General features: G+C 41.9%; 2 protein-coding genes and 1 long non-coding RNA gene across 5 annotated transcripts; 2 read left to right on the forward strand and 1 right to left on the reverse strand.

Annotated features, from left to right (window-relative positions):
* Positions 1 to 7,424: 7,424 nt before the first annotated feature.
* LOC117245924 (uncharacterized) lies at positions 7,425 to 17,177 on the reverse strand. Of its 2 annotated transcripts, XM_033609540.2 has the most exons (8): positions 15,898 to 17,177; positions 15,080 to 15,115; positions 14,636 to 14,893; positions 14,314 to 14,556; positions 13,027 to 13,215; positions 12,263 to 12,331; positions 10,709 to 10,795; positions 7,425 to 7,674 (listed from the first exon to the last, which is right to left on the reverse strand). In XM_033609540.2, exons 1-8 carry the CDS (start codon positions 15,926 to 15,928, stop codon positions 7,598 to 7,600), a joined length of 990 nt encoding a protein of 329 aa, XP_033465431.2. In that variant the 5' UTR covers positions 15,929 to 17,177; the 3' UTR covers positions 7,425 to 7,597. The 2 variants fall into 2 exon arrangements, with proteins under 2 accessions (XP_033465431.2, XP_033465432.2); XM_033609541.2 differs by lacking the exon at positions 15,080 to 15,115 and having other exon boundaries at positions 15,898 to 17,173.
* LOC144459746 (uncharacterized) lies at positions 13,078 to 15,018 on the forward strand. Its single transcript, XR_013488554.1, has 2 exons — positions 13,078 to 13,205; positions 14,799 to 15,018. It is a non-coding gene; the product is annotated as an uncharacterized LOC144459746 (long non-coding RNA).
* A 641-nt stretch (positions 17,178 to 17,818) lies between the features above and the next one.
* Positions 17,819 to 22,127, forward strand: LOC117245978 (coxsackievirus and adenovirus receptor homolog). Of its 2 annotated transcripts, none has more exons than XM_033609621.2 (3): positions 17,819 to 18,121; positions 19,117 to 19,473; positions 19,846 to 22,127. In XM_033609621.2, the coding sequence occupies exons 2-3, from the start codon at positions 19,128 to 19,130 to the stop codon at positions 20,016 to 20,018; spliced, it is 519 nt and encodes a 172-aa protein (XP_033465512.1). In that variant the 5' UTR covers positions 17,819 to 18,121; positions 19,117 to 19,127; the 3' UTR covers positions 20,019 to 22,127. The 2 variants fall into 2 exon arrangements, with proteins under 2 accessions (XP_033465512.1, XP_033465511.1); XM_033609620.2 differs by lacking the exon at positions 17,819 to 18,121 and adding an exon at positions 18,134 to 18,520.
* The last annotated feature ends 5,237 nt before the right edge of the window (positions 22,128 to 27,364 follow it).

The following is a 27,364-nucleotide window of genomic DNA, read 5'->3' on the forward strand; positions in this document are numbered from 1 at the left end:
AGGTCTCATGTTGCCTGGAATTAAAAGCAGCTCAACCGGACCAACACACCTGAGCTTTGTGTCAGGTAACCGCCCAGGTAGGAACAAACACAGATTGACCTGAGTCAAGTTCACACTGACATTGGTACTGCTGCTGCATGAAAAAAACAGCCCCATAGTTCAATCTAATCAGATTCAGTCACAGTCAAATGATCATGTTTTAAAAACAGAATAATCCAGTCTGACAACTGTCTCATTTTTTTGTTTGCTTTTGAACAAAATCCTGTTCCTGGAACAGATCTCACCAAGAGCATTCAAGTCAATAAAACCTATTAAAAATATTATTGAACTAATATCTCAGTGGCAGCCACAGCCATGGCCAGATACATTATGTTTTTGGGTCATAAACATAAATTTATTTTTATTTATTATTTTTTCAAATTTGGCACAAACGTTCACTGGTGGCCAGGGGTCATTGTGACCTGGCATGCGTCTCATTCTTGTGAACACTTTATTTTAAGAACACCTTGAGTGACTTTTCTTATAGTTGGCACAAACGTCCATTTTAAATCAAGCTTAAAATGATGAGATTTTGCAGGTCAAAGGTCATTGTGACCCTGGGTCTGCCTCATTCTCATGAATGCAATATCTTAAGAACACTGAGGGAATTTCCTCAAATGTGGCACAAACGTCCACTTGGGCTTAACGATTAACTTAATAGAATCTGGTGGTCAAGGTGACTGTGACTGTGTCCATCACATTCTCTAGAACGTGACATCTCAAGAATGCCATGAGGGAATTTTTAAAAATTTCGGCACAAACATCTACTTATGGCCAAAATACATGGGTCACGGACGCGGTGTGACATGTCAACCATTATAATCAACTGAAGCTACTACACTGAACATGGAAGCTGTACTGCTCAATTCAATTTTTGCATGGCTGAGCTATTTTTCCCTGTGAAATGCCAAAAATAAATACCTAGTTGATCCAGAGGCAATGTGAAGCAGCAGAGCAACCCTGTGTGTATTTTTAATTTCAAATTTGGCACAACCGTCCGTCTGAGCTCAAGAATAAACTGATTAGAATTTAGCAGTCAAAGGTCAAAGGTCACTGTGACCTCACAATACATTTTCTTGTCCATAACTGAAGAATTCATTCACTAATTCTGACCAAACTTGACACAAATGTCTAACAGGATAAAATAATGAAGGTCAAAGGTCAGCTTGACTGTGACATCATCATGTTTTAACGTCATATCTCAGGAACAGAAGGGGAGACATTTGGTCAGATACTGAATTGGTGACTCTAATCTTGAACCTGTGCTGATTGTATAGATCTTCTGTGTGTGAAGCATCCATGTTTTCACTGACATGGATGGAGACTGTCAGAGACATTTCACCGGATCACAAAGGCGCACGACCCAGAGTCCTCTAACTGACAAATGAGATTAAATCTGTATGCCTCCACATGGCTTGTCTGGGCCTGTCATCATAGACAGCTAAATGGCGGGGTATTTAGAGGGTGGAGCATGTGATCACAGGCTGCTTCAAACTTTGCAGCACATCCCCCCACCATCTCAGTCTATAGCAGGAAGTGGTTTCACTTCCTTTCTGTGTCGGTTGGTTGATGAATATGAGAACTGGCTGCTTCTCTTTTATTCAAGTTTCTTGTTAAACAACAAATAGAGAGTTCAGATAAAGCTACAGTCAGCTCAGCACTGTAATATAATCCACTGATTGTGACTGACTCCTCTGAGTCTGTAGCTGTGGGCAACAAAACATAATGAGCTCTCAAATGACACAAAAAACCCCTCTGTGTCATTCTGCCCACAGCGTAACAGTCATCACTTTAAAATAAAATGTTCCACTGTGACGAATTTCCAGACCAAGAAAAAGAAGATGATTAAAAGTCCCAACTAGAACTGGAGAACCCGACAGAGTCCAACACTGAGAACCATCCTGAATTATTAAATGACTGATTCATTATTAATGACATCAGCTGCTGCGTCTGATGTCCATTAACACAGCAGCTGTTTCCTGTTGTTCATCTGAGTGCAGCTGCACGCACTTTATATTCCACTGATGGTCTCAGAGCTCTGTCACACAGCAGCTGCATGTAGACTCCTCCACCACCATTATCATCATCATCATCATCATCACTGTGAACTACACACACTGATCTTCTGACTTCGTTCTGTATTAAAGGTACAGTCACAGTGTGGAGGGACGGAGTCGTCTCGTCTTTAAAGGCCCTGACACACCAGCAGCCAATGTCGGTGAGCATCTGTCGCCCTAGTTTTAGCGCTGTGTCCCGCACCGTTGGCACTACTCGGACCACTGTCGGCAGCTTTTCGGCCGATTGAGCATGTTGAATCGGCGGCGGAGCTTGTCGGTGTGAGAGATCCCTCTGATTGGCTGTTCAGGTTTTATTTCCTCGCCCCTGTAGCGAGTGAATCTGCCTGTAGTGAAACCGGGGCTAACCGGTGCTTCCTCCTCAGGCTCCACTTCACTCAGCTGCCCCACAGACCCGCTGCTTCTTCACACTTTAACCTGAATAACAAACCGGAGCTAGCTGGGAGCGGCTAGCGGAGCGTTAGCCGCAGCATGACCGGAGGGAAGCACAGCCAGTTAGCCTCCGCTAGTCTCTGAGCTAGCCCCGGCTCTCCGTTTGGATCCAACCGGAGCACCGAGCCCTGGTTTGTTATTCAGGTTAAAGTGGGAAGAAGCAGCGGGTTTATCGGGCAGCTGAGTGAAGTGGAGCCTGCGGAGGAAACACCGGGACCGTCTGGATGTAATAGTCCGTGGAGGTGCTGCGGTGCTCGGCTGCACAGATAGGAAACCCCTCGGCTGACAGGATGTACCACTCTCTCACTCCGCTCTCTCTCACGCAGGCGCACAACGTACGTGCTACTTGGCCGTCGGATGTAGTCCGTGTAGTGTGTTCAAATGCAACTGACACAGGGCGACGTGAGGCGACGTAGACGACGCAACAGTTGGCTTTCGTCGCCGCTGGTTCTTTGATGTCGGTTTGGTGTGTCCACACCTTAAGGTGGCATCGTCTGTATAAATGGGACAGGAGGTAGGACATGATGGGTGTGACATTTTGACGGCATGTTACGTGTGCGACCTTCTTGGAGATTTAAAAAGTAGCTGTTAGCAGTTAGCAGCTAACTCAAAGAGGAACAGCGGCTGAAAATAGTGAGGTCCAGGTGGTCCTTACCCTCCGAGCAGAGGACGAGGTCAGCCGCCATGTAACAGGGACTCTAAGTGATTGTTATTGTTTAGAAAGAGCTGCGGACACATACGTATGTCATGAGTCAAAGAGGCATGACTGGTGTGACATGTCATACCAGTCATGCCTTTTTTAGTTATGCGTCATCATGACGTGATGCTGTCGTCGTTTGGTTCTGTAAAATGTAAAGGAGGTGTAAAGACTTGGTCTCGGCTCCATAGCGCCACCTCTGTGTGAAAAGGACCAGAGATTGTCTCCTGACAAGAGTCTCATCTTGTGTGTGTCTCTGATCAGGTTTCTCCTGATCAATAACTGCTGGATCAGGATGCTCTGATCAAAGTGTCTCAGTCAGACTTCAGCTTCATGTCTCTTCTTCTTCGTTTGTGTTAATCGTCTCTGAAGGTGGAAACTGACCTCAGCATTTTACTGTTTATCATATCAACATGTTTTAGAGGTCACTGCTGGTGTTTTTTGGTGTCAGTCTAGTTTGTTGTGTAAATAATGATCCGCGTGACAAATCATGACCATGGACTTTCGTCTTTGTCTCATGACCTGTGCTGCAGGTTTTATCATCAACCAGTGATCATGTTCATTCTGTGTGAATGTGCTGGTTATTTCCTCCATTAATTATTTGGTTTGTAAAAGCAGTGAGTGAGAGATGTTGGTCACACTGAGCCAGAGACCAAAGGGACACCTTCACAATGTGGCGCAGTAAAATATTCCCCTCTGACATGAGGTGAAGCCGAAACAGAAAGAGCCATGAAGGGAAATTATTTATTTATTTTACAGAGTAAATGAGCCACAGTGTTGGCTGTTCCTGTGAGTCGGGGTTTTTCCACAAGAAGCTTTCTGTTTCTGTTACATTGATTATGTTGATATATCTGAAGCTGCTGATAGAGAACTGAACTGAACCAAAGTCCGAGGGAGTTAAGTTATGTTTTGGGGGAAAACCTTAAACTTAGTTTAGACTTAAATTGAAAGCAGGTTTTATTCTGTTCAGTGAATCATGTGGTGAGCTCACTCCTCTTCACCGTCTCTCTGTGTGCAGCAGCAGCATTAACCCTTCCTCCTCCCTCTCATGAACACTCAGCCTGTAACTCGATTATAAGACTGTTTTTAATTCCAAATATGAAGGCTGAGTTTACCCTGAGCTCTGAGCTGAGCAGGAGAGTTGAACTCTGACAAACTGACTGCTGTTACAAAAAAAACCCGCTGTGGTTCTCGGTTTTATTTCCTGTTTTTCGACTTCTCTCTGGCGGTGAGCTGAGTTTCAACACATATGAGTAATGGCAGAAGTTTCATCAGTGTTCAGATGCATCACCGAAAACTAAACTGAGACTGTGTTTTTATTCAGGGCTCTTCACTGTGTGTTATTCTGCAGGTTAAAGGAAACCTTATTCTGGATGGACTCATGAAGCGGGAAGAGATCAGTATCAGGCACAGAGAGCAGCAGCTGCAGCATTAACTCCTCCCCTCCTCCTCTTCTCTCTGATAAACACTCTGCAGCCTGTGACTCCATGATAAGACTGTTTTTCAGTTGCAGATGTGAAGTTAAATATTTCACCATGAACTCAGAGCTGATCAGGAGAGTCAAACTCTGACAGTGCGTTTACTGCAACAAAAACATGTGATGCTGTTCTCCATTTTATTTCCTGTTTACGAGTTCTCTCTCTTCACCGTCTCTCTGGGTGCAGCCGCAGCATGAACTCCCCCCCCTCCTCCTCTTCCTCTTCTCTCTGATAAACACTCTGCAGCCTGTGACTCCATGATAAGACTGTTCTGAATACCAAATATGAAGTCAAATATTTCACCATGAACTCAGAGTCAAACTCTGACAGTGTGTTTACTGTACCAAAGACACACGCTGTGGCTCTTAGTTTTACTAGTTATATTTACGACGTCTCTCTGGCTGTGAGCCAAGTGACAACTGGATACAGAAATACAATAAGTTTCATCAGATGACTGTAACTGTAACTCACTGCAAACTAAACTGAGACTGTGGTTTTATTCAGGAGCCTTCGCTGCAGCTTATTCTGCAGTTTGAAGGAAAACATATTCTGGACAGACTCATGAAGCAGGAAGAGCGATGTTACAGCCTCAGAGAGCAGCTGCACCTCTGATAGACACTCTTATCACTCTTATCAGTGCTTCAGCCAAAGTCTAAATGTGAGGTCAGGTCACCATGAACGCTGAGCTGAGCAGGAGAGTCAAACTCTGACTGTGTGTTTACTGTAACAAAGACACACCCTGTTGGTCTCCATTTTAGTTCCTGTTTAACGAGCTCGCTGGCTGTGAGCCAAGTTACACTGAACCAACAGACCTCATTTCTCTGGAATGGCTGACATGAAACGAAACTTACACAACATTGTGTTTTAGGAGTTTTCCCAGCGTGTTGAAGACAAAGTGAGACACAGACTCATGAAGCAGGAAGAGATGAGTAACAACAGCATCTTTACTGAGCAGTTAAACACACACAGCACTTTGACACTTTAGTCCTCAAACATTTCTTTGAGTTGTTCACAGACAGCAAGCTCTGTGTGTGTGTGTGTGTGTGTGTGTGTGTGTGTGTGTGTGTGTGTTCATAAACTTCATCCTAAAATCATGCAGTTAACCCCTTCATCACTTCAGTCTCCTCCTCATCCTCACTGTGGACCATCTGGACTAAACACAGTGGGAATCAGCTCTCAGATCAGATTAGTCTCTTCATCATGATGAAGACTCCATGCAGCTGTGTCTGACTGGGTGTTTAAATATTTGTCTTGTGGTTGAAACACAGTGTAACCTGGGTGTGTGTGTCTGTACACAGAAGATCCTGAATGTGTCATGACATGTTTGACATTCAGATCAAATAAAGTGACCTGTGAAGTTTGATCATCAGCAGATCTGAAACACGTCAAACTGTTTTATCTAAATGAATCTGATCACAGTGTGTCTTTAGTGTTCTGATGTTTCTGTGTGATGTCGCGGCCCGTTCTTGCTTTGTCGGTGAGGTCGGCGTCAAACAACGATGATAAAAGCCCCCTTTTGCTGCAGTATGATACACTGCTGGCGGCGTCAGTTTGTGACACAGCTGGACGGAGCCTTTCAGGGTTATGATACACCGCCAGTCGACTAGAAAGCACCTGTCGCAGCAGTATCATGCCACACTGAAGGGTTTCAGTCTGAGACACTGCTGTGACGGCGTTATTTAAGGAGCTGGAGGTGCCCGCTGTACGAATGTTGAGCCAAACTATGTTTGTTTCTAAACCTGACCACATGGTTTTGTTAACGGAGCGTCACCAGCAGACACTAAAGGATGCACAGTGTGTAACATATAGATGTTAGCAGTGATATGTTACAAATGTGTTCGACGTTCAGTGAACCTGTTGTCACTCTTCTGCTGTCGTCGAGCTCACTGCTGATTTTCATCATGGAGGGCCTGCTGGACACAGGCCTGTGTCCTTACTGAGGCCTGCTGGACACAGGCCTGTGTCCTTACTGAGGCCTGCTGGACACAGGCCTCCTGTCTCGGCCTTCACTTGCAAAATGTTTCCAGATTAGATACAGGCCAGGACGAGAGTCAAAATGAGCACAGAGATGCAAAGAGGCTGCAAGAGACACAAAATAACTGCAGAACCAGACACAACAACTTAAAAGACACAGAAGAGAGAGAAAGACGACACAAGAGGCAAAGCTACAAAGTGTGTGTGTGTGTGTGTGTTGCTCCTCTGTAGGACAGTTGTTGGGTCTTATATGTATGTTGTAGTGCAGATGACGTGACTGACTCTCACCAAATCTTTGTACATGCTAACAGAGGAGAAGCAGATCAGATCTGATCTGTCTGATTGACAGGAAGCAGCAGTTTATGCAACAGAAAGCTCCTCTTAATGTGTGTGTGCATGGGAAGGCAGGTAGGAGTGTTACATATCTGTGGTCTGATACTGCTATAAATTGTCATGCTGTATCAATTATTTGGCTTTCTCATGAGTGAACCCTCACATGTTCACTTCTGTGTGTTTTCAGCCTCTTTAGTCCACGACAATCTGTGCCACGAGGGCACATTGTGAGCTTCCGTGTCTGTACTTCTTGTAAGTTCAGCCCATTTCCGAGACATCGCTCCTCTGTAGAGCAGAGTGAAGCTGCTGCGCTGCCCTCTGCTGTCTGTCTCACTGCTATGACATCATGCTTTCTTTCAAAACACTGTCACACATGTTGTTGCACATTTAAACAAATCATGATTATTTTTTTATTAATTCACTGATATAAATAACATTTGCAGCAGAGGGGGCGTGGCCCTGCAGTGTTCTGATGACACACACGTCTCTATCTGTAGACACACAGAAGGTGGCACTGAACAGATAAACACGGTGCATTCAGAGGTCAGAGGAGACCAGTTAGTGAGCCGTCACTGGTTGGGCTGGTGTGAAGGTGTGATGGTGGACCTCAGGGAAGAGTAGATGACCTGTGGCTCTGCTGGAGGCTCTGAACAAACAAATAAACAAACAATATAACACATTTGTTGACACATTTGCTCGTCAGTCGTCTTCCTCTGACAGTCTTGTGTTTGTGTTAGAAATCTGTGGTGTTTGACAGGAAGTGAGCTCAGACACCAAAAGACCATCTGTGGATCAGTCACCTCTGGGGGTCAGGTTTGCAAGTCTTGAGTCTCTGCACTGAAGTCCCAAGTCATATCCCAAGTCCTGCACCTTATTTCGAGCCCCGAACCAGTCCCAGCCTGCTCTTCAACTACTGTGATGCTATTTTAACTAAAGCTATTTTAACTAACTAAAATTTACAAATATCATAAATGCCTTTTAAAAATTGTATTGATTTGTTAAAACAAATTATATTATATTAAATTATATTATAGGGCTGTAACATGTTAAAAAAAATCGAATGAATGCATATAATTTAATGATCTAGGCTAATATTAATGGGCTAATATGATAAGACCAACATGTCTGTTTATATTTAAAAAAATATTGAGAGAATTTGGAAATAAAAAAAATATAATAATAATAATAATAATAATTTCTAATGCCACATTTTATTTTTTCTGTTCCATGCTTTACTCGTGTGCCACAATAATGTAACTTTTTAATGTAACATATCTTTATTTAAGGGCTTTTCCGAGCTAACATTGATATATGCAATTGTTTGCACGGTGGTGTGGTGGTTAGCACTGTCGCTTCACAGTAAGAGGGTTCCCAGTTCAATCCCGGGTGTGGGAGCCCTTCTGTGCAGAGTTTGCATGTTCTCCCTCTCCGGATACTCCGGCTTCCTCCCACAGTCCAAAGACATGCAGGTTAGTTGATGGCTCTAAATTGTCTGTAGGTGTAAATGTGCGCGTGAATGGTTGTCTCAGGGTTCCCGCTCTTTTCTAGAAATTATTTTCCAGGACGTTTTCAGCTGCGACAGTATGAGTCAAGTTATCACACCGTACACTAATACATCCCAAATCAGATCTTATCCCGCGGTGCAAAAAGCTCAATATAAAACAAAGCAATGTCACTGAAATAAAAATGAGTTTTTATCTTTTATTCCTTATCTTGCATTATTTCATCTACTCATATTTTATTGCTCAGTGTGCATTAGTTACATTTTTACTTCATTTCCTGCCAAGCCCTTTGAATTGTATTTGATTTGTTTAAAAGTTGCAAAATATTGACTGATTGATAGCTGTAATGCTAATTTAGCCATGTTGAATCCCATTCATTTATGCTAACAACATTAGCAATAAGAACTGCCAGCCAAGTCTTTAGTTGTCACTGCCTCCCCTCCCTCTCATTTAAGGGCTGCCTCTGCCCTGTGGTCTGTGTGCATCTCACTTGGGTGTTGACAACTCCTTTGACTGGAAAGTAGCTAGCTAAAAACTGCATGAAAAGTTGCTAATCTCTAATTCCTTATAATTATACAGTATTTTAATAGAGCTATGTTCCTAATGACGTTTTTCTCATTCACATATTTTCTGTTTCTGCTGACAGACGATGGAACAAGTGTGAAATACTGAGTGGCTGCGGCTCTACTGAAATCAGAGATGTTTGATCTCACAGCCAACAGTATTAAATGACACGCCCACTACAGCTCTCTGCTGCTCCTGTGTCTGTCACTCAACAGAGGAGCAGCAGAGAGGAGAGAAACAGTTCACACTCGATATACAGCAATGCAGCAAAATTCCTGAAGTGAAAGTCGCTAGTTTTTGGCGCTTCTTTGGAAAAAATAAGTCCTTACTGGGGTCTGAAAAGTCGAAAACAAATCTAGCGACAAAGTCAAATGAAAACACAGCAAATTTGATTGGCTGGTAGCGTCACGTGGGGCGCTGTGCTGGCTCGAGGCAGAGAAGCGCTGCAGCTCAATTTTGACAGCTGAAAACAGACATGTATGCGCAAAATTTGAACAGAGAATTTAAAAAAGGCAAACATTTTTCATTACTGGAGTAAACTCGGGCCACATTTAACAACAGTGAAACTATACCTATACAGCCGTTAACAAACTCTCACGTAATGTGGAGGCAACACATCCTCACTGTGACCTCGTCACATGTCCACGTTTGGTCATGGACTTTCCACGTCCACATATGACGTCCAAGGTAGCCTGGGTGTGTTGGTTGTTGACGTTCTGGGACGCCGTGTCAACTTCAGCCTGTTACATGCATTGTCTGTTTTCAAAATACACTTCTGTTTTCACAGGAAATGTACAGTTTGCATATAGTCTCTTTCAAAATAAAAGCACTACATCGGTATAACAACATAAATTGACGTTGTTTTCCTTCAACAACACACACACGTGGTTGGGTTTAGGACAAAAGAACAGGGTTTGACCTTACAATCTTACAGGAAGTGAACACCGGCCTCCTGGGTGAAAGTCAGTGGTTGTTGGCCCCATCCACTGGACCTCCCGCCCACCCCGCTCAGACAACCGCCACCTTTCGTTGTTGTCCCGCCCATTTCCCCCCGACTCCACTGGGCGGCAACTGGCAGTATATCATGCCGACGTGAAAGGACGTCTTTTTTTGTCTGTTACGGACACCAGAAGTCACTGACCAAGAGCTGGACTTTGACGACTTTGGAGTGAGACCACGTTGATGGAGTATAATCCAAGTTTAATATATCTAGTCAGATGCTCAGGACTTCACAAACACATGACTTTTCACTAAAACATAATTTAAAACACACTCTAATGCACGGCCGAAGAGCATCGGGGGCACTGCTCGAAGGCAAAGTGTTTTAAATTATAACATTTTTGTGAAGAGTTGTGTTTGTGATGTCATGAGGATTCGAGTGGATCAATGAGACGTAGATTATACTGCATGAGTTGTGTGAGAGTTTGTAAACAGATGTTTTGATATAGTTTGCAGTTGTTAAATGTGGTCCGACTTTAATTCATGAATTCGGGACAATACGTGGTGTGTAACTGATACACAGATGGTCATTTTGTGGGCGAAATATTCTCTAAGCACACAAACCATCCGAGGATTTTCAATAAATGCATAATTCACAAAATAGATTAGCTGTACCTCTCGTCCTGTTTGGTTTGATCACTATTTGTCCATAACTGACGTCTTCAGTTCTTCTCACTGCTGAATAAACTGCAGCTGGATCCTCTGGAAAGAAAAGAAATGTGATACCAGTGATGTAACAGTACTGTTGGTAAACCGGCAGCTGGTGCTGTAACACAAAAACAGTACCTAGAATATCAAAAGTACCACATTAAAAATAAATGTCATTATTTATACGATGAAATATACTGTAGGAAGTTGATGACCTGAAGCCTCAAATATACAGAAAGTCTGAATCAAACAACAGTTTTATATTTTGGCTTTTTAACATCAGTGCTGTGAAAGAGGAAGGAGACGACATTTAGCTGGAGGTTATATATGAAACAGTGGACGAACACAGAGCTGTTTGCTTCTATTAAAACCAGCTGACACATTTCACTGCAGCAAACACTGTTCGATCACGTCACCAACTTCAAAGTGGACAAAAAATCTGTAAAGGTAAAATTCAAATTGAATTTAAGTTGAAATTTAAAAACGAAGATGCTTAAGCTAAAAGAGCAACATCAGCAATTTAATGTCACTCCTGACGCTACGAGTTAGCATACAGTTAGCTAACATTCACTTTCTATTAACTCTGTTTTTAGAGGTAAATGGTGTAAAAATGTGAAAAGTGCTGCAGTGACTAAATGAAAATTCATCCATATGCAGACGATACTGTTTTATATCAGGAAGCTGATTCTTACAGTTGACCATAAGGAAACTATCACACTGCTTCAACACAACACAGGATGAACTCAGGAGGGCATGAAATATTTAAACACAAAGACAGACGTACTTTATCTTCTCCACACAGCTGAACAATCAGTGCAGGAAACAATACCCACATAGGACACAAAATACTCTTTTTTTCTCTTATTCCACAAAGACAATATTCTTACTAACCTGTTTAAATGTTTAATGAAAATAAATATTCCACTGATATTCTGTTTACATGCAGCTGTGCCTACTCTGACTAATGTGCCCTAACATGATGTTCAACACATCAAGATGTTGAAAAGTGGAACAACTGGAACCACTTGTGCCGTTTTGGTTCTTTGCATCAGAATAGGATTTTAAGTCTTCCCCCGGTGGTGGACGTGTTCGACCATGCAAACACAGCCTCCTGCTTTCAAGCCTTCAACCACCTTTTTAAGAAGGTCAGTGTTGTGATATTTGTGCATATCCAAGAACTTGTTGATATCCAAGTCTCTCATGATGTATAAAGTTGGTGTGTTTTTTCTTCTGAACAGAAATCTGGGCCTTTTTGGGAGCATACGTCTCTACACAGGCCTTCCAACTGTTGGCAAATTGGCTTGTGTGCAATAAACAGAGTTCTTTACATGTCAAAGAATGTTCCTGAAACCTGAATAATATCGTCATGTCCCACATGTCTTAATCGGAAAATGCCACATCTGAAATCAAATCTGAAATACTGTCATACTTGAGATAACACTAGAATATTAGTGTGCATGTAAACGTAGACATTGATGGTGTTAGCACTGATATAAATGTATTAATTAGTCGCAGCTGTACCTCTCGTCCTGTTTGGCTCATTACTGACGGCTCTTCTAACAGCTGAGTGGACAGGAGCCGGGTCACTCTCTGGAAAACAAAGTTGCATATGAAAAGTTATCATTACTGCAAGTACTGCCACCACTTCAGCATTTGTAGTATTAATATCCATCGTCGTCAGGCGGCTAATAATGTTTTATATATGCATGAAATTAACAAAAGAAGGGAAGATGAATTCAGTAAAAACTAAAATAGAGTAGATAATAATTACATTGGATGAACAGATTATTATTTTGTTAATAAATAAACACATAACAGAGAACATACAGAGATAAGCAAATCTGCACATTTATTAATGTTTTTCAAATGACTTGACAAGCTATTGTGTCAAGAATCAGTGTGTTGGAGATCAAAGTCAGCCGAGTGTTTCAGCAGAAAACAGGAAACTGCAGAAACAGCAGCAGAGCTTCTGTTAACCTCCAAACACTTTGACCACAAAACTCACTTCAACACAGGAAAACAGCTTCTGATCATCCGGCCAACAACCTCATGCACCAAAGAACCTTTCATTTGTGTTAGAATTAAAAAACTAAAAATAATCTTAACCCATGAATCGCCACAGATGATTAGATCGGATTAACCTGGCCCTCGCAGAGAAGGGACAGATAAACACACACTCACTGCACGTCATGGATGTGAATTAATATAACTAACACAATTTAAATAAATAATATCTAACATGTTTTAAAATATTAAACCTATATGTGAAATGTTGAGGGTCTCACCTTCAGGTTGCCGTCGGACACATCGTCTCACCAGTAGAGCCAGTACAACCACTAGCACCACACCGCAGAAGAATGGAAGGGAGAGCAACACAAAGACAGCAGGAGAGGAGGACAGAGGAGGAGAGGAAGAGGACGAGGAGGAGAAACCAGTAGCGGATGGCGATGGAGGAGGTGTGATGGTAGGTTTCCCTGGAACAATCAAATAAACACAAATAATTAAAAGCACTCTTTGTAGTCGTTTTGCATCTTTGTGGTTTTGTGTCTCTTTGCAGTTACTTTACGCTTTCATTTTGTATCTCTTTATAATTTTTTTGCATCTTTTTGTCGCCATTTTGCATTTTTGTTAAGTGTCTCTTTGTAGTTGAATTTGTTTGATATTTCGCATCTTTATGGTTGTTTTTGCATCTCTTTGCTGTTATTTTGCAACTCTTTGTAGTTTTGTTAAAACTTTGAGGTTGAGTCTGTTCTTAGATGTTGTCTCTTTGAAGTCGATTTCTGTCTCTTACAAGGCGTTTGGTAACTCTTTGTAGTTGTTTTGTGTCTCTCTGTCGTCATTTTCCATTTCTTCAAAGTTGTTTTGCAACTTCTGGTCATTTTCCACCTCTTTGTTGTCAGTTTCCCTGACACAATAAAATAAGCAGAAATAATTAAAAGCACTCTTTCAGGTGATTTTGTGTCTCTTTGTAGTCATTTTGCATCTTTGTAGTTTTTTGTTTCTTTGAGGTTGTTTTGAGTTGAACTAGCAGCTGTTCTGAGTCTCTTTGTAGTTCTTTAGCATCTTTAAAGTTGATATGCATCTACCTGTCATCATTTTGCATCTCGTTGTTGTCGTTTTACAGCTCTTTGTAGTGTTGTTATAGTCTATTTGTTGTCGTCCTGTCTCTTTGTAGTTGATTTCTGTGTCTATGTAGTCGTTTTGCAAGTCTTTATAGTTTTTGTTCTTTTTGACCTTTTCACCAACTCTTTGTAGTTGTTTTGTGTCTCTCTGTAGTCATTTTGCATCCTTGTAGCTGTTTCGAATCCGTTAAGTTGTTCTGAGTCATTTTGCAACTCTGTAGTTTTTGTTGTGTTTTCAAGGTTGTCTTCGGTCTGTTGACTTTCTGTGTCTCTTTGTAGTCGTTCTGCAACTTTCTGTAGCTGTTTTGTGTCTATTTGTAATTTTTGTCTCTCTGAGGTTGTTTCAAGTCTATTTGTTGTCAGTTTGTGTTTCTTTGTATTTATTTGTCATGGTTCCTTTTTAGTTTCTTCGAGGTTGTGTTGTGTGTTGCGTATCTTTGACCTCCTGACCTGTGACAGTGAGCCAGCTGGGTGGAGACTCTCCATGACCTGTGATGTTACACTTGTAGAGGCCTTCATCAGACCTGGTTACATGGCGGATGGTCATGTGACCTGCAGGCTCAGTCCTGATGAAGGAGCCATCTTTATAGAAAGCAGCTGGGAGGTTGGAGGACGTCTTTGTTTTACAGTGCAGAGTGACATCATGTCCCTCCATCACAGGGAGGACAGGACTCTGCAGGATCACTGATCCACCTCAACACAGAGACAAACTACAGCATTTCATCCATTTACACACAGCTTCATCAACACTGACTCCACAGTCTGATCTTACCAGTGACACTGATGTTGATGCTCTTACTGGTTGCTCCCTCTCTGGACTCACACCAGTAAACTCCACTGTCCCATGGGAGGATGTGTAAGGTACAGACAGAACCAGCAGGTTTTCCCCAGTCATCACACTCAGCTCTTGTGTCTCTGGTTGTGTTCCTCCTCAGAGTCCATCCAGCAGAGCTGTCGTCCTCCTCACAGCTCAGAGAGACAGACGTCCTGCTGAAGAACTGAGAGCTGCTGGGACTCACAGTCAGAGAGGCTGCAGGGAGGAGTTTATTATATTTTCAGCAAAATGTTCAGTGTTAAAAAGATGTCGATAAACCTGCTAACCAATTTGCCATCATTCAAATAAAAACAGAGACCCTGTGGTCTGGATCATTGTCACTTCAGTCTGTGGTCATTTCAATCTGAACACAGTGTGTTTTCTCATGAAACATGTACTGACCTTGGGTAGTTGTGCAGATCAGCAGTGAGGTCAGGACTAAAGAGAAATCAGACTGTGGTTGGTTTGAGGTTTATAATCACAAGATGGTTCTGAAGAAGAAAAACTTTTGGCTCCCGGATCAAATGAAAAAGTTAATTTGAATTAAAGTTCAGCTGCTTAGATAATGAATCGTATGAGATTTATGTGTAAACAGCAAATATCAGCCTGTCATGGATCAGAGCGCTGACCACAGAGCAGCTCTCTGTTTTATGTCTAAGACAAAGACCTCGAGAGGCAGGAAGTGTTGTGTGGTGGGAGGTGAGAATGTCGTTTAACACTGTGGAGGTTTTTCCATTAAATGTCACATTTACTTTGTTTCATGAACAGTGTGGTGACCTTTCCAGCTTCCTGTCTGATATAAGTTGATATAAAGCCAAACACACCTGAATCATTGTTTCTGAAATCAGATTTTTTTTTCTTATGAACTTTTGACCTGAGCAAAGCTTCATCATATTTGTCAGTGAATGTCGTATCTTCCGCTCTATAGATCATTCTTAATAGTATACAAAGCTCTAAATGGCCTTGCACCTCAGTATATAAAAGACATGCTGACTGGATACAGAACAGCAAGAGCTCTCAGGTGCACAGGCAGTGGTCCTTTAACCATCCCACATACTAACTCTGGAGCAGGAGACGCTGCCTTCTGCACTTCTGCCCCAAGAAGACCTGAGAAAGGCCCCCACACTGAACACCTTTAACAGCAGGTTAAAAACCTTACTTATAAAACTGCCTGTGGCTAAATTCCTTCCCAAGATTCAAACCATGCATTTTGTACTCACCGAGCGGCCACAGAAGAGGTGCGTGTCCCATGGTACCATGTAGTGATGAAGACGTGTCTCTCTCACAGCGGTTAAACCCTTGTCTCCCTGAGCAGGGCTGAGCTCACTGTCTCTGTGGTTTTGCTCTCAGCAGTAAACAGAAAAAAAAGATGTGTTAGTTCTGAAGTATGGGCGAACGAACGCAAAGAAAGTAGGTCAGCTCAAAACATCCTGCGAAAAATAATCATGCAAAAAATTCTGTCTTGTTTGTTGTGACGAGGTCAACTCAGTCACCTGAAGAACATCTTGGCACTGTGGGCAGTTTAATACAAATCATATCAATATGGCTACAGTGACGTAGAGTATGAGCTGACTTTGTCCCCAGGAGGTGGATGGTGGATGGCGTTTTACTGTCAAGACCGTGACAGTGACAGACAGCAACACCGGTTGGTTTTCAGCAACCTGTGGCCACGTGTCCAACGACTGCTGTGCTAAACATTGCAGCTTTTTCAGTGACCTTTGTGCCACCAACAGTCAGTGGTTTTCAGCAACCCATTGCCATGTTTCCAGCCACTTTTGTGCCACCAAATGTTGGTGCTTTTTAGCCGACCATTGCTGCTTTCTCATTGGCTTTTGTGCCACTAAGCTTCAGTGGTTTTTAGTGACCCATCACCGTGTTTCCAGCCACTTTTGGACCACCAAACATAGGGGTTATTTAGCCAACTGTTGCCACTATTTCAGTGGCAACAGTTGGCTTCTGTGCCACCAGTTCTCAGTGATTTTAAGCAACCCATCGCTGCGTTTCCAGACTCTTTTGTGCAACCAAACATGGGTGTTTTTTAGGGACCCATCGTAACGTTCAGCTGCTTGTGTGCCATCAAACGTTGGTGTTTTTTAAGCAACCATTGACACTTTCTCAGTGGCTTTTGTGCCACCAAGCTTCAGTGGTTTTTTGTAACCCATCATCACATTTCCAGATGCTTTTGGACCACCAAATGTAGGTGTTTTTAGGTGACCCATTGCCACGTTTCCAGCCACTTTTGTGCCACTGAATGTTAGTGTTTTTTAGCCAAACATTGCCACTTTCTCAGTGGCTTTTGTGCCAAGTGTGGGAGTGTTTTAGCAACCTGTTGCCAATTTCTAGCCAATTTTATGCCATCAAACGTTGGTGGTTTCAGCCAAACATTGCCACTTTCTCAGTGGCTTTTGTGCCACTAAGCTTCAGTGGTTTCTTGCGACCCATCATCACATTTCCAGATGCTTATGGGCCACCGAATGTAGGTGTTTTTTGGCAACTGTCACCTCTGCTTCAGAGGCTTTTGTGCCACCAAATGTCAGTGGTTTTAAGCGACCCACTGCTGCGTTTCCAGACACTTTTGCGTCACAAATGTGGGTGTTTTTTGGCAATCTGTTGCCAATTTCCTGCCACTTTTGCACATCCAAACTTGGGGTGGTCTTTCAGTGATCCGTCGCTGCGTTTCCAGCCACTGTGTGTCACCAAATGCGGGTATTTTAAACCAAAACGTGATCTTTCCCTGACCAAACCAAAGTGTTTTTTGTGCCTAAACATGACACACGAGGAAGTTTCAATGTATCTGCTGCTAACGTGCAGCTGCAGCGTATCCATGGTTTGCAGAAATATACAACGTCAACATTTATTTTCTCTCAAAATTTTTGGAAGAAACGACTGATTTTTATTCATTTATTTTCTACAAAGCATCGTCACACAGAGACACAGTCTTTAAGGAATAACTTCAATTTACCAAACTTAGTCTCAGGTGCAAACAGGTGAGCAGTGTTGTGTTCAGGTGGTATTATATTTGTGTTATCAGACTCCATGTTAAAAAAAAAGGAAGCTCAAACTTTCTCCAGCCCTGATTGGCTGAGAGGACAGGAGGAGGAGGAGGAGGAGGAGGAGGAGCAGAGGGAGATCTCACTGCAGCCAGGTTCTCATTCATACCAGGCACCGTGGAGACAGACAGGCAGGGAGACAGACAGCCGGGGACACGTGTGATTATAAACCGCGGGATCTCTACTGCAGAGTCCGGATCTGTCCTCTGATGGAGCCTCTGTCTGTCTGTCTGTCTGTCTGTCTGTCTGTGTGTGGATAATGCCGGCAGAGACGGACAGAGGGACCCGGCTGTCCCGCAGGGTGACGGAGGACACCTCAGCCGCTCCTCCGGTAACCGGGAGGACTGCACGGTTTAACGGAGCAGCAGGTTGGACCTGAAGGGACGATGACAGGGTGAGGACATGTCTGATCGGCGGGTGTGAATGAATGTGTGTGTTGAGGTGAAAAACAGAGAGTGAGCAATGAAATAAAAACCCGAGCAGCGTGTCAGAGAGAAGAGTGTGACACCAACCCTGCTGTGCGTCATTATGTCTGACTGACATGTTGAACTGTGTGAGGACCATAGACTGTATAGGTGAGGACACACTGAGGAAGTGAGTGTTCATAGTGAGTTGTAGAAAGTCTGACGGAACTTGAATGCAGCTTCGTAGTCACGTGACACGGAGGCTGTTCCAACAACAACAACAGCTGCGGAGAGAAGCTGTACTTTTTTCATGGTTTTACGATCTGCACACATGTTGTCCTCTCCTGTCTTCTGTGTCCTCGTTGTGTCTCTGCTCTCTGCATCTGAAGGTGAGCTGTGTGTCACACACACACACACACACACACACACACACACTTGGAGCTGCTCATGTACACACTTCAGGGTGAGTCATCAGAGAGGTGTGTACATAAATAGACTGCATACGTCACTGTTGTTGGGTCAGAAACATGGCAGAATGTGTTCGTGCATCAAAACAGGGAAGTTCAACAGATGTTTAAACATCAGTACGAACTGACGCACGCTTTCCTGCAGCTGTGGTTCATATTTCCTCCCTGCTGCTCCTCCTACTGTCAGCTCTCCGTCCTGTCTGACATGTTGTTGTTTGTTGTTTGTTGTTGTTTTAATGGCTAATGTACCATCAACAGTTGAAAAGCAGCCCTTTAGCTCACACTGGCACTTTTATGTCCCTTAATATGAGCTGTCCACAAAGAGCAGCAACAGGATCGGAGACATGGTGGAGTTCATGTTTTCACGTGTTTTTGTCTCAAAATGAGTTTGTCTGTTTTTTCACAGACTCAAACTGCTCCCTCCTATGGAGGTGTTGGAGTCTGTCCTGCTCGCAGTAAGAAGAACTGAGCAGCCTCTTGCTTTCTACCCAACTCTGTGTTTTCTGTTTCTGTTTCAGACTCACAAGAGATGAAGGTGAAGGCTGAGCAGAACGTCACCCTCCAGTGTCACGCTCGCACTGATGCCCCCATCACTCTGCTGGAGTGGAGCAGACCTGCCCTGGAGACAGGTGATTACGTCTTCCTCTACAGGAACGAGCGCTCATATGAAAGGTATCAGCATCCGTCTTATCGTGGTCGAGTGGTGCTGAGAGATCCAGACATGAAGAACGGAGACGCTTCTGTGATTCTGAGGAACGTCAACATCAACGACACCGGAACATACAAGTGTGAAATTACAGTCAGCAACACAGGACACAGTCAGACACCAGACTCTGAGATCCAGCTCCTCAAACTGAAGGTTACAGTTGACTCAGGTGAGTTTGTAGAGCTCAGACTCAGGCGAGTTTGTAGAGCTCAGACTCAGGTGAGTTTGTAGAGCTCAGACTCAGGCGAGTTTGTAGAGCTCAGACTCAGGTGAGTTTGTAGAGCTCAGACTCAGGCGAGTTTGTAGAGCTCAGACTCAGGCGAGTTTGTAGAGCTCAGACTCAGGCGAGTTTGTAGAGCTCAGACTCAGGCGAGTTTGTAGAGCTCAGACTCAGGCGAGTTTGTAGAGCTCAGACTCAGGTGAGTTTGTAGAGCTCAGACTCAGGCGAGTTTGTAGAGCTCAGACTCAGGTGAGTTTGTAGAGCTCAGACTCAGGCGAGTTCAGAGTCCTGTATCCCTCACACCTGTTTTCTGCTCTGCAGGTCACATTGGTGGAAACAAGGATGGAAATCTTGGACTCTTTGTTGGTGTGCCAGTTTCTGTTGTTCTTGTTCTCATTCTTGGTATTGTTGGTTCTTTCATTTTTATTCAACGCCCATGCAAAAAGAATCATTCATACACATCTGCTGAAAAAGCAGGTGAATCAGGGACTTGAAGCATCTCAGATCTCTTTACTCCTGACGATGTTTGTGTTCTGCTGCTGCTACAGAAAGATAAAAAAAAAAAAATTCTTAAAGGATCAGTGCGCTCAAATTAACAGTTACAGTAGAATAACAAACAGCTGCAGAAAGTCGACAGAGAGCGTGCTCAGATAAAAGAGTTACAGCCAGGTCGAGGACAGGTGTTGAGACATAATGAATATAGAAGAGCATTCAGCAGCTAAAGAGACAGATACTTTCCTCAGGATTTGGTGGATGGAGACCAAAACCAGAGCTAAAAGAGAGATAGCGATATCCATCAGGTGACACAGACACAAAGCCTCGTAATCATCCAATCATGATGTTGCTCTGCAACTGCTTGGTGCGGAATTAAGCAGCTGTTTGCTAAGACGTTCAACATATCAGCTTAAAAGATGACGACAGGTTGATGTTGTGTTCGCTGCTTGTTTTGGGTTTTTTTTGCTGAAAACAAATGGACCAGAAGCATCAGGTTGAGCAGGTTTAATATTATTAACTGCATCTTGCTTTAAATCAGACTGACAGCTTATCAATAGCCAAACAGACAGAGTCAGCCACGCAGGATAAAACTGCATCATCTGCATAAAGACGCACTTTAATTCACGCACTAGCACTTTTATCTTAAGGTAGGTGGGACAGGAATTTTCCATTTTTATTGTATTAGCATTTCACACGTTGTAAACTGCGCAACTTATTAAGCACTTTATTCTCTAAAATTTAGAGCTGTAACTTTACGAAACAATTTATAAAATATATTTTGCAAGACATATGCTAATGACCAGATTATATTAATCAATTTCTCAATAAATAATAGTATTATGCAAAGGTAATACTTCCTGTAATATATAAGTATATAATTATTTATTATTATTATCATTATTATTATTGTTATATAATTGTTACAGAAAATTAAATGACCAAAATAGGAGGAACACATTATATTTACATACAGTATAGATACATATATATATATATATATATATATATATATATATGATTAAAAAAAACTCTTATGTTCTTCTTATGATCTTTTCAAAGTATTCCAACTTGTTATTACAGTGTTAGTGAACATGGTCACCATTTCATACTGTGTCATTGATTTTTTTTTTACATTTATTTTCTATATTTTTAGTGATTACCTTTTGATTTGACCCTTTTACTTTTACAGCCGTCTGACATCACTCCATCACTTAGTTTGTCGTCAGTCAGAAAAAGAACGTAGAGAATGTCAGAGCGGAGCGGGGAGCAGAGATGGAAAGAGTTCTGCCTGTGAGTGAAATAAAGAAAACAGCTGTTTGGCAAATTGTATTTTTGAAATGTAAAAGCTGTAAAATATAACGAAGAAAAGTTTGATATATTTAATACGACATAAACGTAAAGCAGCAGGACATGAGATCTTGTCAAGAGTAAAGACAATGACCACATTGAGACAATATTCTGCATTTGCTAGACAGCATGTAAACAGCTTTTTCTGTTTGGATATTCTGAATTAGGCTTCAATCTGAATGTAGCACTCCGTGATTAACACGTGGGATTTGCAGATTTAATTCACGTTTTAATAGCATTCTTTGGACATTTGAATGTGCAAACATGACAACAACAACGTTTTCAAGAAGGTGGTCAAAGGAATGAAAGAGAGAGGTTTTGTTTTCGTGGTCCAACAAGTTTATAATCTGGAGGACACTTTGACACAAGCAGCTCATTCAGCTTTTCCATATTGTGACGTGATAAACGCCTGCATGTGACCTGGAGTAGAAGTGGAAGTCATCAGCTGTGTTTAACAGCTGAGTCGGAAAATTTTCTTTTTTGGAATGACAGCAAGAAGCCACATTATTTACATGTAAACTCTAATATCCGTTCTTTCATATCATAAGCTGTTACTTTATGTGCTTCAGCATCTGAAAACTTCAGTGTGTTACAATCAGTTATGAAAGTTCATTAAGGATGATCGACGAATGAAACGAGCATCAGAGCTTCTCAGTCTCACTGCAGAGGTGAAGCTATTTTTTCAGTGCCTGTTTTTATGTTGCACTTTACAAGCACCTGTATAAGCTTTCTTTTTTTATGAATAAATATGTTTATCAGTGTTTACGTGTTTCTCTGTTTTATTAATACAGTCATTGTTCATAATGCAGACGAGCTGGAGTCGTGTCAGTGAAGCAGGAGAAGTGAGACTGAAGTTTGTTTACCAGAATCTGTTAGACTTTAGACATCAGGTCAGACGTGTTTGTGCAGGTTTATAAACCGCACATGCTCACTGCAGACGCTCCATGAAAACACTGATTGAAGATTTTCATGAAACCAAACCCCCTTTTTTAATTCTGTTATATAACCTGCATGTGTTTCTGCAGCAGCCCTTTGAAGTATTTACAGTCTTCTTTATTTAGGGTCCACACTATTCTTCTTCTTTCTTCTTTCTTCTTTCTTCTTCTTCCGAGGAAATCATACTTCCCATGGGTGAAAACTCACCAAACTTTGCACAAAGGTCCAGTCTCATGCCAGATATCCTCAGCTGTAAACTCAAGCCAATAGTCCTGATGGTGGCGCTACAGCAAGCGTCTAAAGTTCAAAACTTTGGAAATTCAAAACAAATCAACCATACGTGCTACAACTTCATAACTTTCATCAAACTGCAGCCCCAATACTGAAGAAACTTTTGTACATTTAAACCTATTAAAAATTATGAAGTCCATCACTCTGTTTTTTTCAAAAACTGTACAACATCTTAAACCTATCTCCTCCCACAATTTTTGCTCAACTGACACCAAACTTGCTACAGAGCATCTTCAGACTGTCCTACACAAACTATGTTTTTCAGATTTTTGATTTATCGAAAATTGAGCCTACAGTGCATCAAAATGTTTGACTGTAAACGGTACTGTAAACATATACATGCAAATTCTTGCTAAATAAATCTTCAATGTTGGTGAAAAAAATGACAAAATTCTAGAGTCATGGTAGATGATGTGTGGCAAATTTCAGAATTTTATCTCAAAAACTGAATTTTTGACAGCATTTTGAATTTTGCTCTAATGTGAACAATTGGAGTCAATGTAAAAATGGCAATTTTAAACATCGGTTTTTCACTTATGGAGCAAATCAATCATTGTTACAAACAAATTACCAACATCTCCATGCTGTCTAGATGCAATATGTGTATTTTCAGATTGTTGTTTCGATAACTGAATTTTTTTACAGTGGTTTGAAATCTGCTTTTCCATGCATGGACGGCTGCTAAACCTGCACGTCGCTGTGCAGCAGCTATAATTAGTGTTTGTTTCTGCTGAACAGAGTCAAGTTATTTCCTCTCCACTTGCAGAAGCAGAACTAAGATGGTGTTTTTGTTCATCCTTTCTCAGTCTGTCCTCCTGTGAAACTTTGTTTTTGACACAGATGAAGCCTGAAATGTTCTCAGCTGTTTTCTAGAATCAGAAAGACGAGCTTGAGGTCGACAGTCTGCAGCTTCTTCTTGTCGTTTCTGTTTGAAGTTTTAGTCCACACCATCAAAATAAGCCACACTGTTGCTTCAGATCTGTCTGTGGTTTATCTCTGTTGACCACGTGGTGATCATTTCAGCTGAGTCACCAGTGTGCACGTGCCCCGATCATGAACACAGCGTGACTGTCAGCAAGACGAGAGAATTCAAGAGTTTGTTGTTTCCTCAGACAACAAAGATAAAGTGTTGAAAAGGACCAAAACTGAAACCTCTTTCCCACTGGACAAGAGAATGCTACACCCACTAACACCTGGCCTTTGTCTTTAAAACTAATAATGATATGAAACTTTATTTATAAATCAGCTTTAATACAAGAAATGCAGCACAGAGCTCTTTACAATAAGAGCAGTTTGGGGTGTCACTGACAAGGGCTGCATCTCTGATCATCTTCCAGTAAACCAGCAGCAGATGATCGCAGTGTTCTTGGAGGCAAACGAGGGAGCTAGTGATGTAGCAGTCAGTAAAAAGACATGAAATAAAGACATGAATTAATTTCTCTTCATCTTTCTCATTTGGAAATAGTCGAGCCTTAGCCATGTTTCTGTTATGGTCACCTTGTTAATGTGGGACTTGAAGCTTAGATCCGAATCAAGGATCGACCGAGACTTGTCACCTCAGATTTAATCCAGGGAGTTTAATTCCGAGATCATTGAGCAGCATCTCTTTTTGTTTTAGGGCCCACAAGCAGGATTTCAGTTCTCTCTTCATTTGACTTCAAGACATTTGAGTGGAAAAGGTTACGTTCGGCATTCATCCCTCAACTCTGTCTCCGAGAAATAATGTCTGTTTGCATGTCACTAAACTGCTTCTTGATTATGTTTTTGTGGTGTAATCACTGCCACCCGTTGTCTACCAACAACGAACCGGGTCTCAAACCTTATTTTGAACCATTTAGAGCATTTTGACCAAAAACAAAGTGGCTCCGAAACTGGAAAGTTGGTTCTCAGCTGTTGCAGCTGGCAGGTTTTCCTCGACCTGAAGTGCGAGCTGTGACAACATCGGAGGTCGTGTCATATTCTACAGGTTGGAGAGCTGGATTATGTTCAGAGAGAACGTTCTTCCTTGATAGAGGTGCTTGGGAAGGAATTTTTCAGTTTGCCACATACGTTCATCAGCAACGTTTCTTCATCATGATAATAGAAATCACCATTTTCTCAGCGTTTCTCTCAGAACGTATTTACTGTTTTAAATTTGTTCTAATTAATTTCCAGGAGACAGGGCTGCATCCCTGGCTCTGATTGGCAGTGAGACATTCTTGGGCTTAATGGAGGTTTTCCTGTGTTTTAAAAACACAAATATAACTTCTAATTTTAATGCAACTGAGTGTAACAGAAACACGAAGCTGTAAAAACTGCAGGATAAAGACTGACAACAAACAGATTCCAGATTCCAGATTAGAGTCAGGTCATCATGTGTCGGGTGTGGCTGCAGGATGTTTGTGCTTGATTGTTTGGTGCGGTATTTGAATTTGTCTTTCACTTTCAAATTCCAGGATGTTCGTTTGTCTGTGGGTGGAGTGAGTTTCCTCACTGTGAACATGACTGTAAAGAAAGGCGTCAGCTTCTTAGGAAGTCAAAGTAAAACAAAAAGCTCAAAGACAATAACATCAATGATGAAACACTTGCAGCTGACAGACATTATTATATATTATTATAGATACTGTCCTGCATCTGGTAAACTGCACTTCATGAAAAAGACGTCTTTAAACAGTGTCTCCTGTCTCTTGTCCCCTGTGGTGATTTGATGGTGTATTTCATTGTTTGTTTTATGATACTGAAAGTTGTGTATTTTAATTGCACTGTGTGTGTCAAAGCCCGACTAGACACCAGAGTTGAAACTAGTGATCACTGTAAACACTGTTAAACTGCATCAAAATCAAAAACATGAATTTAAAATTCAACGGTTGTTGAAGCTGCAGGTGCAGATGTGCTGATATACTGCCACCTGCTGGCTGCTTCCTGTCAATGCTGACACTCCATAACACATACTTATATTACTGTGAACAATGATGAGAGATTTGTCCTCTGTGTCGTTCGGTCTCCTAAAAACTAAAACAGAGAAACACTCTCATGTGTTCAATTACTCTGATTACAATAATGCATTACAATAATGGCCAAAGGTAAATTTAAAGGTAAGAAACTATCATAGTTTTTCATGCAATGCTCAAGATTTTGTGCGATTTTGTTTCCAACATGTCTTCTGTCAGATTAGAGGAAAAATACACATTCAGGTGTTTATTTGGGTTCAGACTTCAGTTCTAAAAATTTCTGTAGATAGAGAGATTTAATTATGTAATGCTATATTTTAACATGTCAAGAAACATTTTTTAATTAGATATGGAATATATGCTTGAATTAATGTACTCACTTACACATCTAGTCATGTAGTGAATGTATATCACTGTGATTAAATGTTTTCTTTTAAAAATAGAGTGAGATTAGGCCCCAACATGTTGGAAGGACAAGTTAGACGCGCCTGTCTCACTGTTACTTTCTGGTCTAAGTGGGAAGGACAAAGAAAACAGAGGTGAAGGTTCAGTGGAATCACCACGGGCAAAGAAGGCAGAGAGTGAACACATTAAACTCGGTTGCACCTGATTCTACTCTAAGTGTCTCCGCTGACTTCCTGAGTACTGCTTTCTTGATTCCAAGATACATTTTTAACAGAAAGACGAGTTCAGTCAAAGGTCCGGAGTCACCTGGCCCAGCTCCAGACCTCGGTTTTTACCTCTTCAAGCTCTTATATTGACCAGATTGTCCAGTCTGAGTCCTGTCTATATTCTAAAGGTTTCCACAGAGGGCTTCGTTCATATATCATTCACAGCCTGTTTCAGAGAACATTAACACTTGATCTAATATTCAGATTTTTGTTGTTCTGGGAATGTAGGAAAATTCTGATATTTTTTTATTCGATACTGCCTCATTTGCAGATTTAGAATTTTTTAAAACCTGTAATGCAAAAAGTAATTGTCTTCATGTAATTAATTAGCGTGTAATGCATGTTTTTATAAGGGTACTTGCTATGATGTATGATGTATATTGCTCAGTTTACCCCTACTGTGACAGCAGTGAGAAATACAACAGAGGCCTGATGGGAATAGGGTTAAAGGGAGGTTCCCACAACAAGTGTTCTTGCTAGCCTCAAGAGATGTTGTGTCTTAGGGATGTCAAACCACCTGAGCGCCATACATTTTGACTTTTGTGTTATGGGAATTATACAGATAGCGCTCACTCGTTATGGGAACTGTAAGGATAAAAGGGTGAGAGGACATCGCCCCTCATTCACTGACTGACTGTTGTGTGGTTGTATCTGTGTGTGAGTCCATTCATGAATGCTTCATAAAACTCAAGAAAGACAGTCGACGTGTGAAGACTTTTTCTTTAAACTGTTCATTAAATAGTAGTTTTGCCACCACAAAATTGGCGACCACGAAGGAACCTCATCTGTGAGCGGATTCTGGAATTCTGGACTGAAGGTGTGAAGACTGTGCGCACAGCAAGAGCTGAGGCTCTTACACCTCAAACTCCCCCACAAAGGAAGGTTGAGAGGAGGGCCTGACGTCTGGAAAACCAGGATTCCCTTCACCGTTGGGGTCCAACGAACTTGGTGGCTGTCAACACCTCGCTGTCTTTCCTGGTGAGTTTTGAGGACTGCGCAGGGGAAAGTCTTTTCCACCTACTGAGATAGGTTTGCAGACATGCCAGGCACTGTTTCTGGGAAGCAGAGTGCAGGACAAGTGGTGAGCTCGGTTTAGGTCAGGGACCTAAAGTAGTGTAGGTTAGGAGGCACCATTAGCAGCAATTGTTCATGGGAAAGGCCTGAAAGCAT

Source organism: Epinephelus lanceolatus, chromosome 22, assembly GCF_041903045.1.
Source record: "Epinephelus lanceolatus isolate andai-2023 chromosome 22, ASM4190304v1, whole genome shotgun sequence".
Lineage (NCBI taxonomy): Eukaryota > Metazoa > Chordata > Actinopteri > Perciformes > Serranidae > Epinephelus > Epinephelus lanceolatus.

What these genes read in the sequence shown, in the direction of transcription:
- LOC117245978 (XM_033609620.2), top strand. Translation starts at nt 18,442, where the DNA reads ATGGTTTTACGATCTGCACACATGTTGTCCTCTCCTGTCTTCTGTGTC. An exon ending in TCTGCTCTCTGCATCTGAAG is followed by an intron (nt 18,521 to 19,116) that starts GTGAGCTGTGTG and finishes TTTCTGTTTCAG; the next exon opens with ACTCACAAGAGATGAAGGTG. An exon ending in GAAGGTTACAGTTGACTCAG is followed by an intron (nt 19,474 to 19,845) that starts GTGAGTTTGTAG and finishes TCTGCTCTGCAG; the next exon opens with GTCACATTGGTGGAAACAAG.
- LOC117245924 (XM_033609540.2), bottom strand. Translation starts at nt 15,928, where the DNA reads ATGGGACACGCACCTCTTCTGTGGCCGCTCG. An exon ending in GATCTGCACAACTACCCAAG is followed by an intron (nt 14,894 to 15,079) that starts GTCAGTACATGT and finishes TCCTCCCTGCAG; the next exon opens with CCTCTCTGACTGTGAGTCCC. An exon ending in CATCAACATCAGTGTCACTG is followed by an intron (nt 14,557 to 14,635) that starts GTAAGATCAGAC and finishes CTCTGTGTTGAG; the next exon opens with GTGGATCAGTGATCCTGCAG.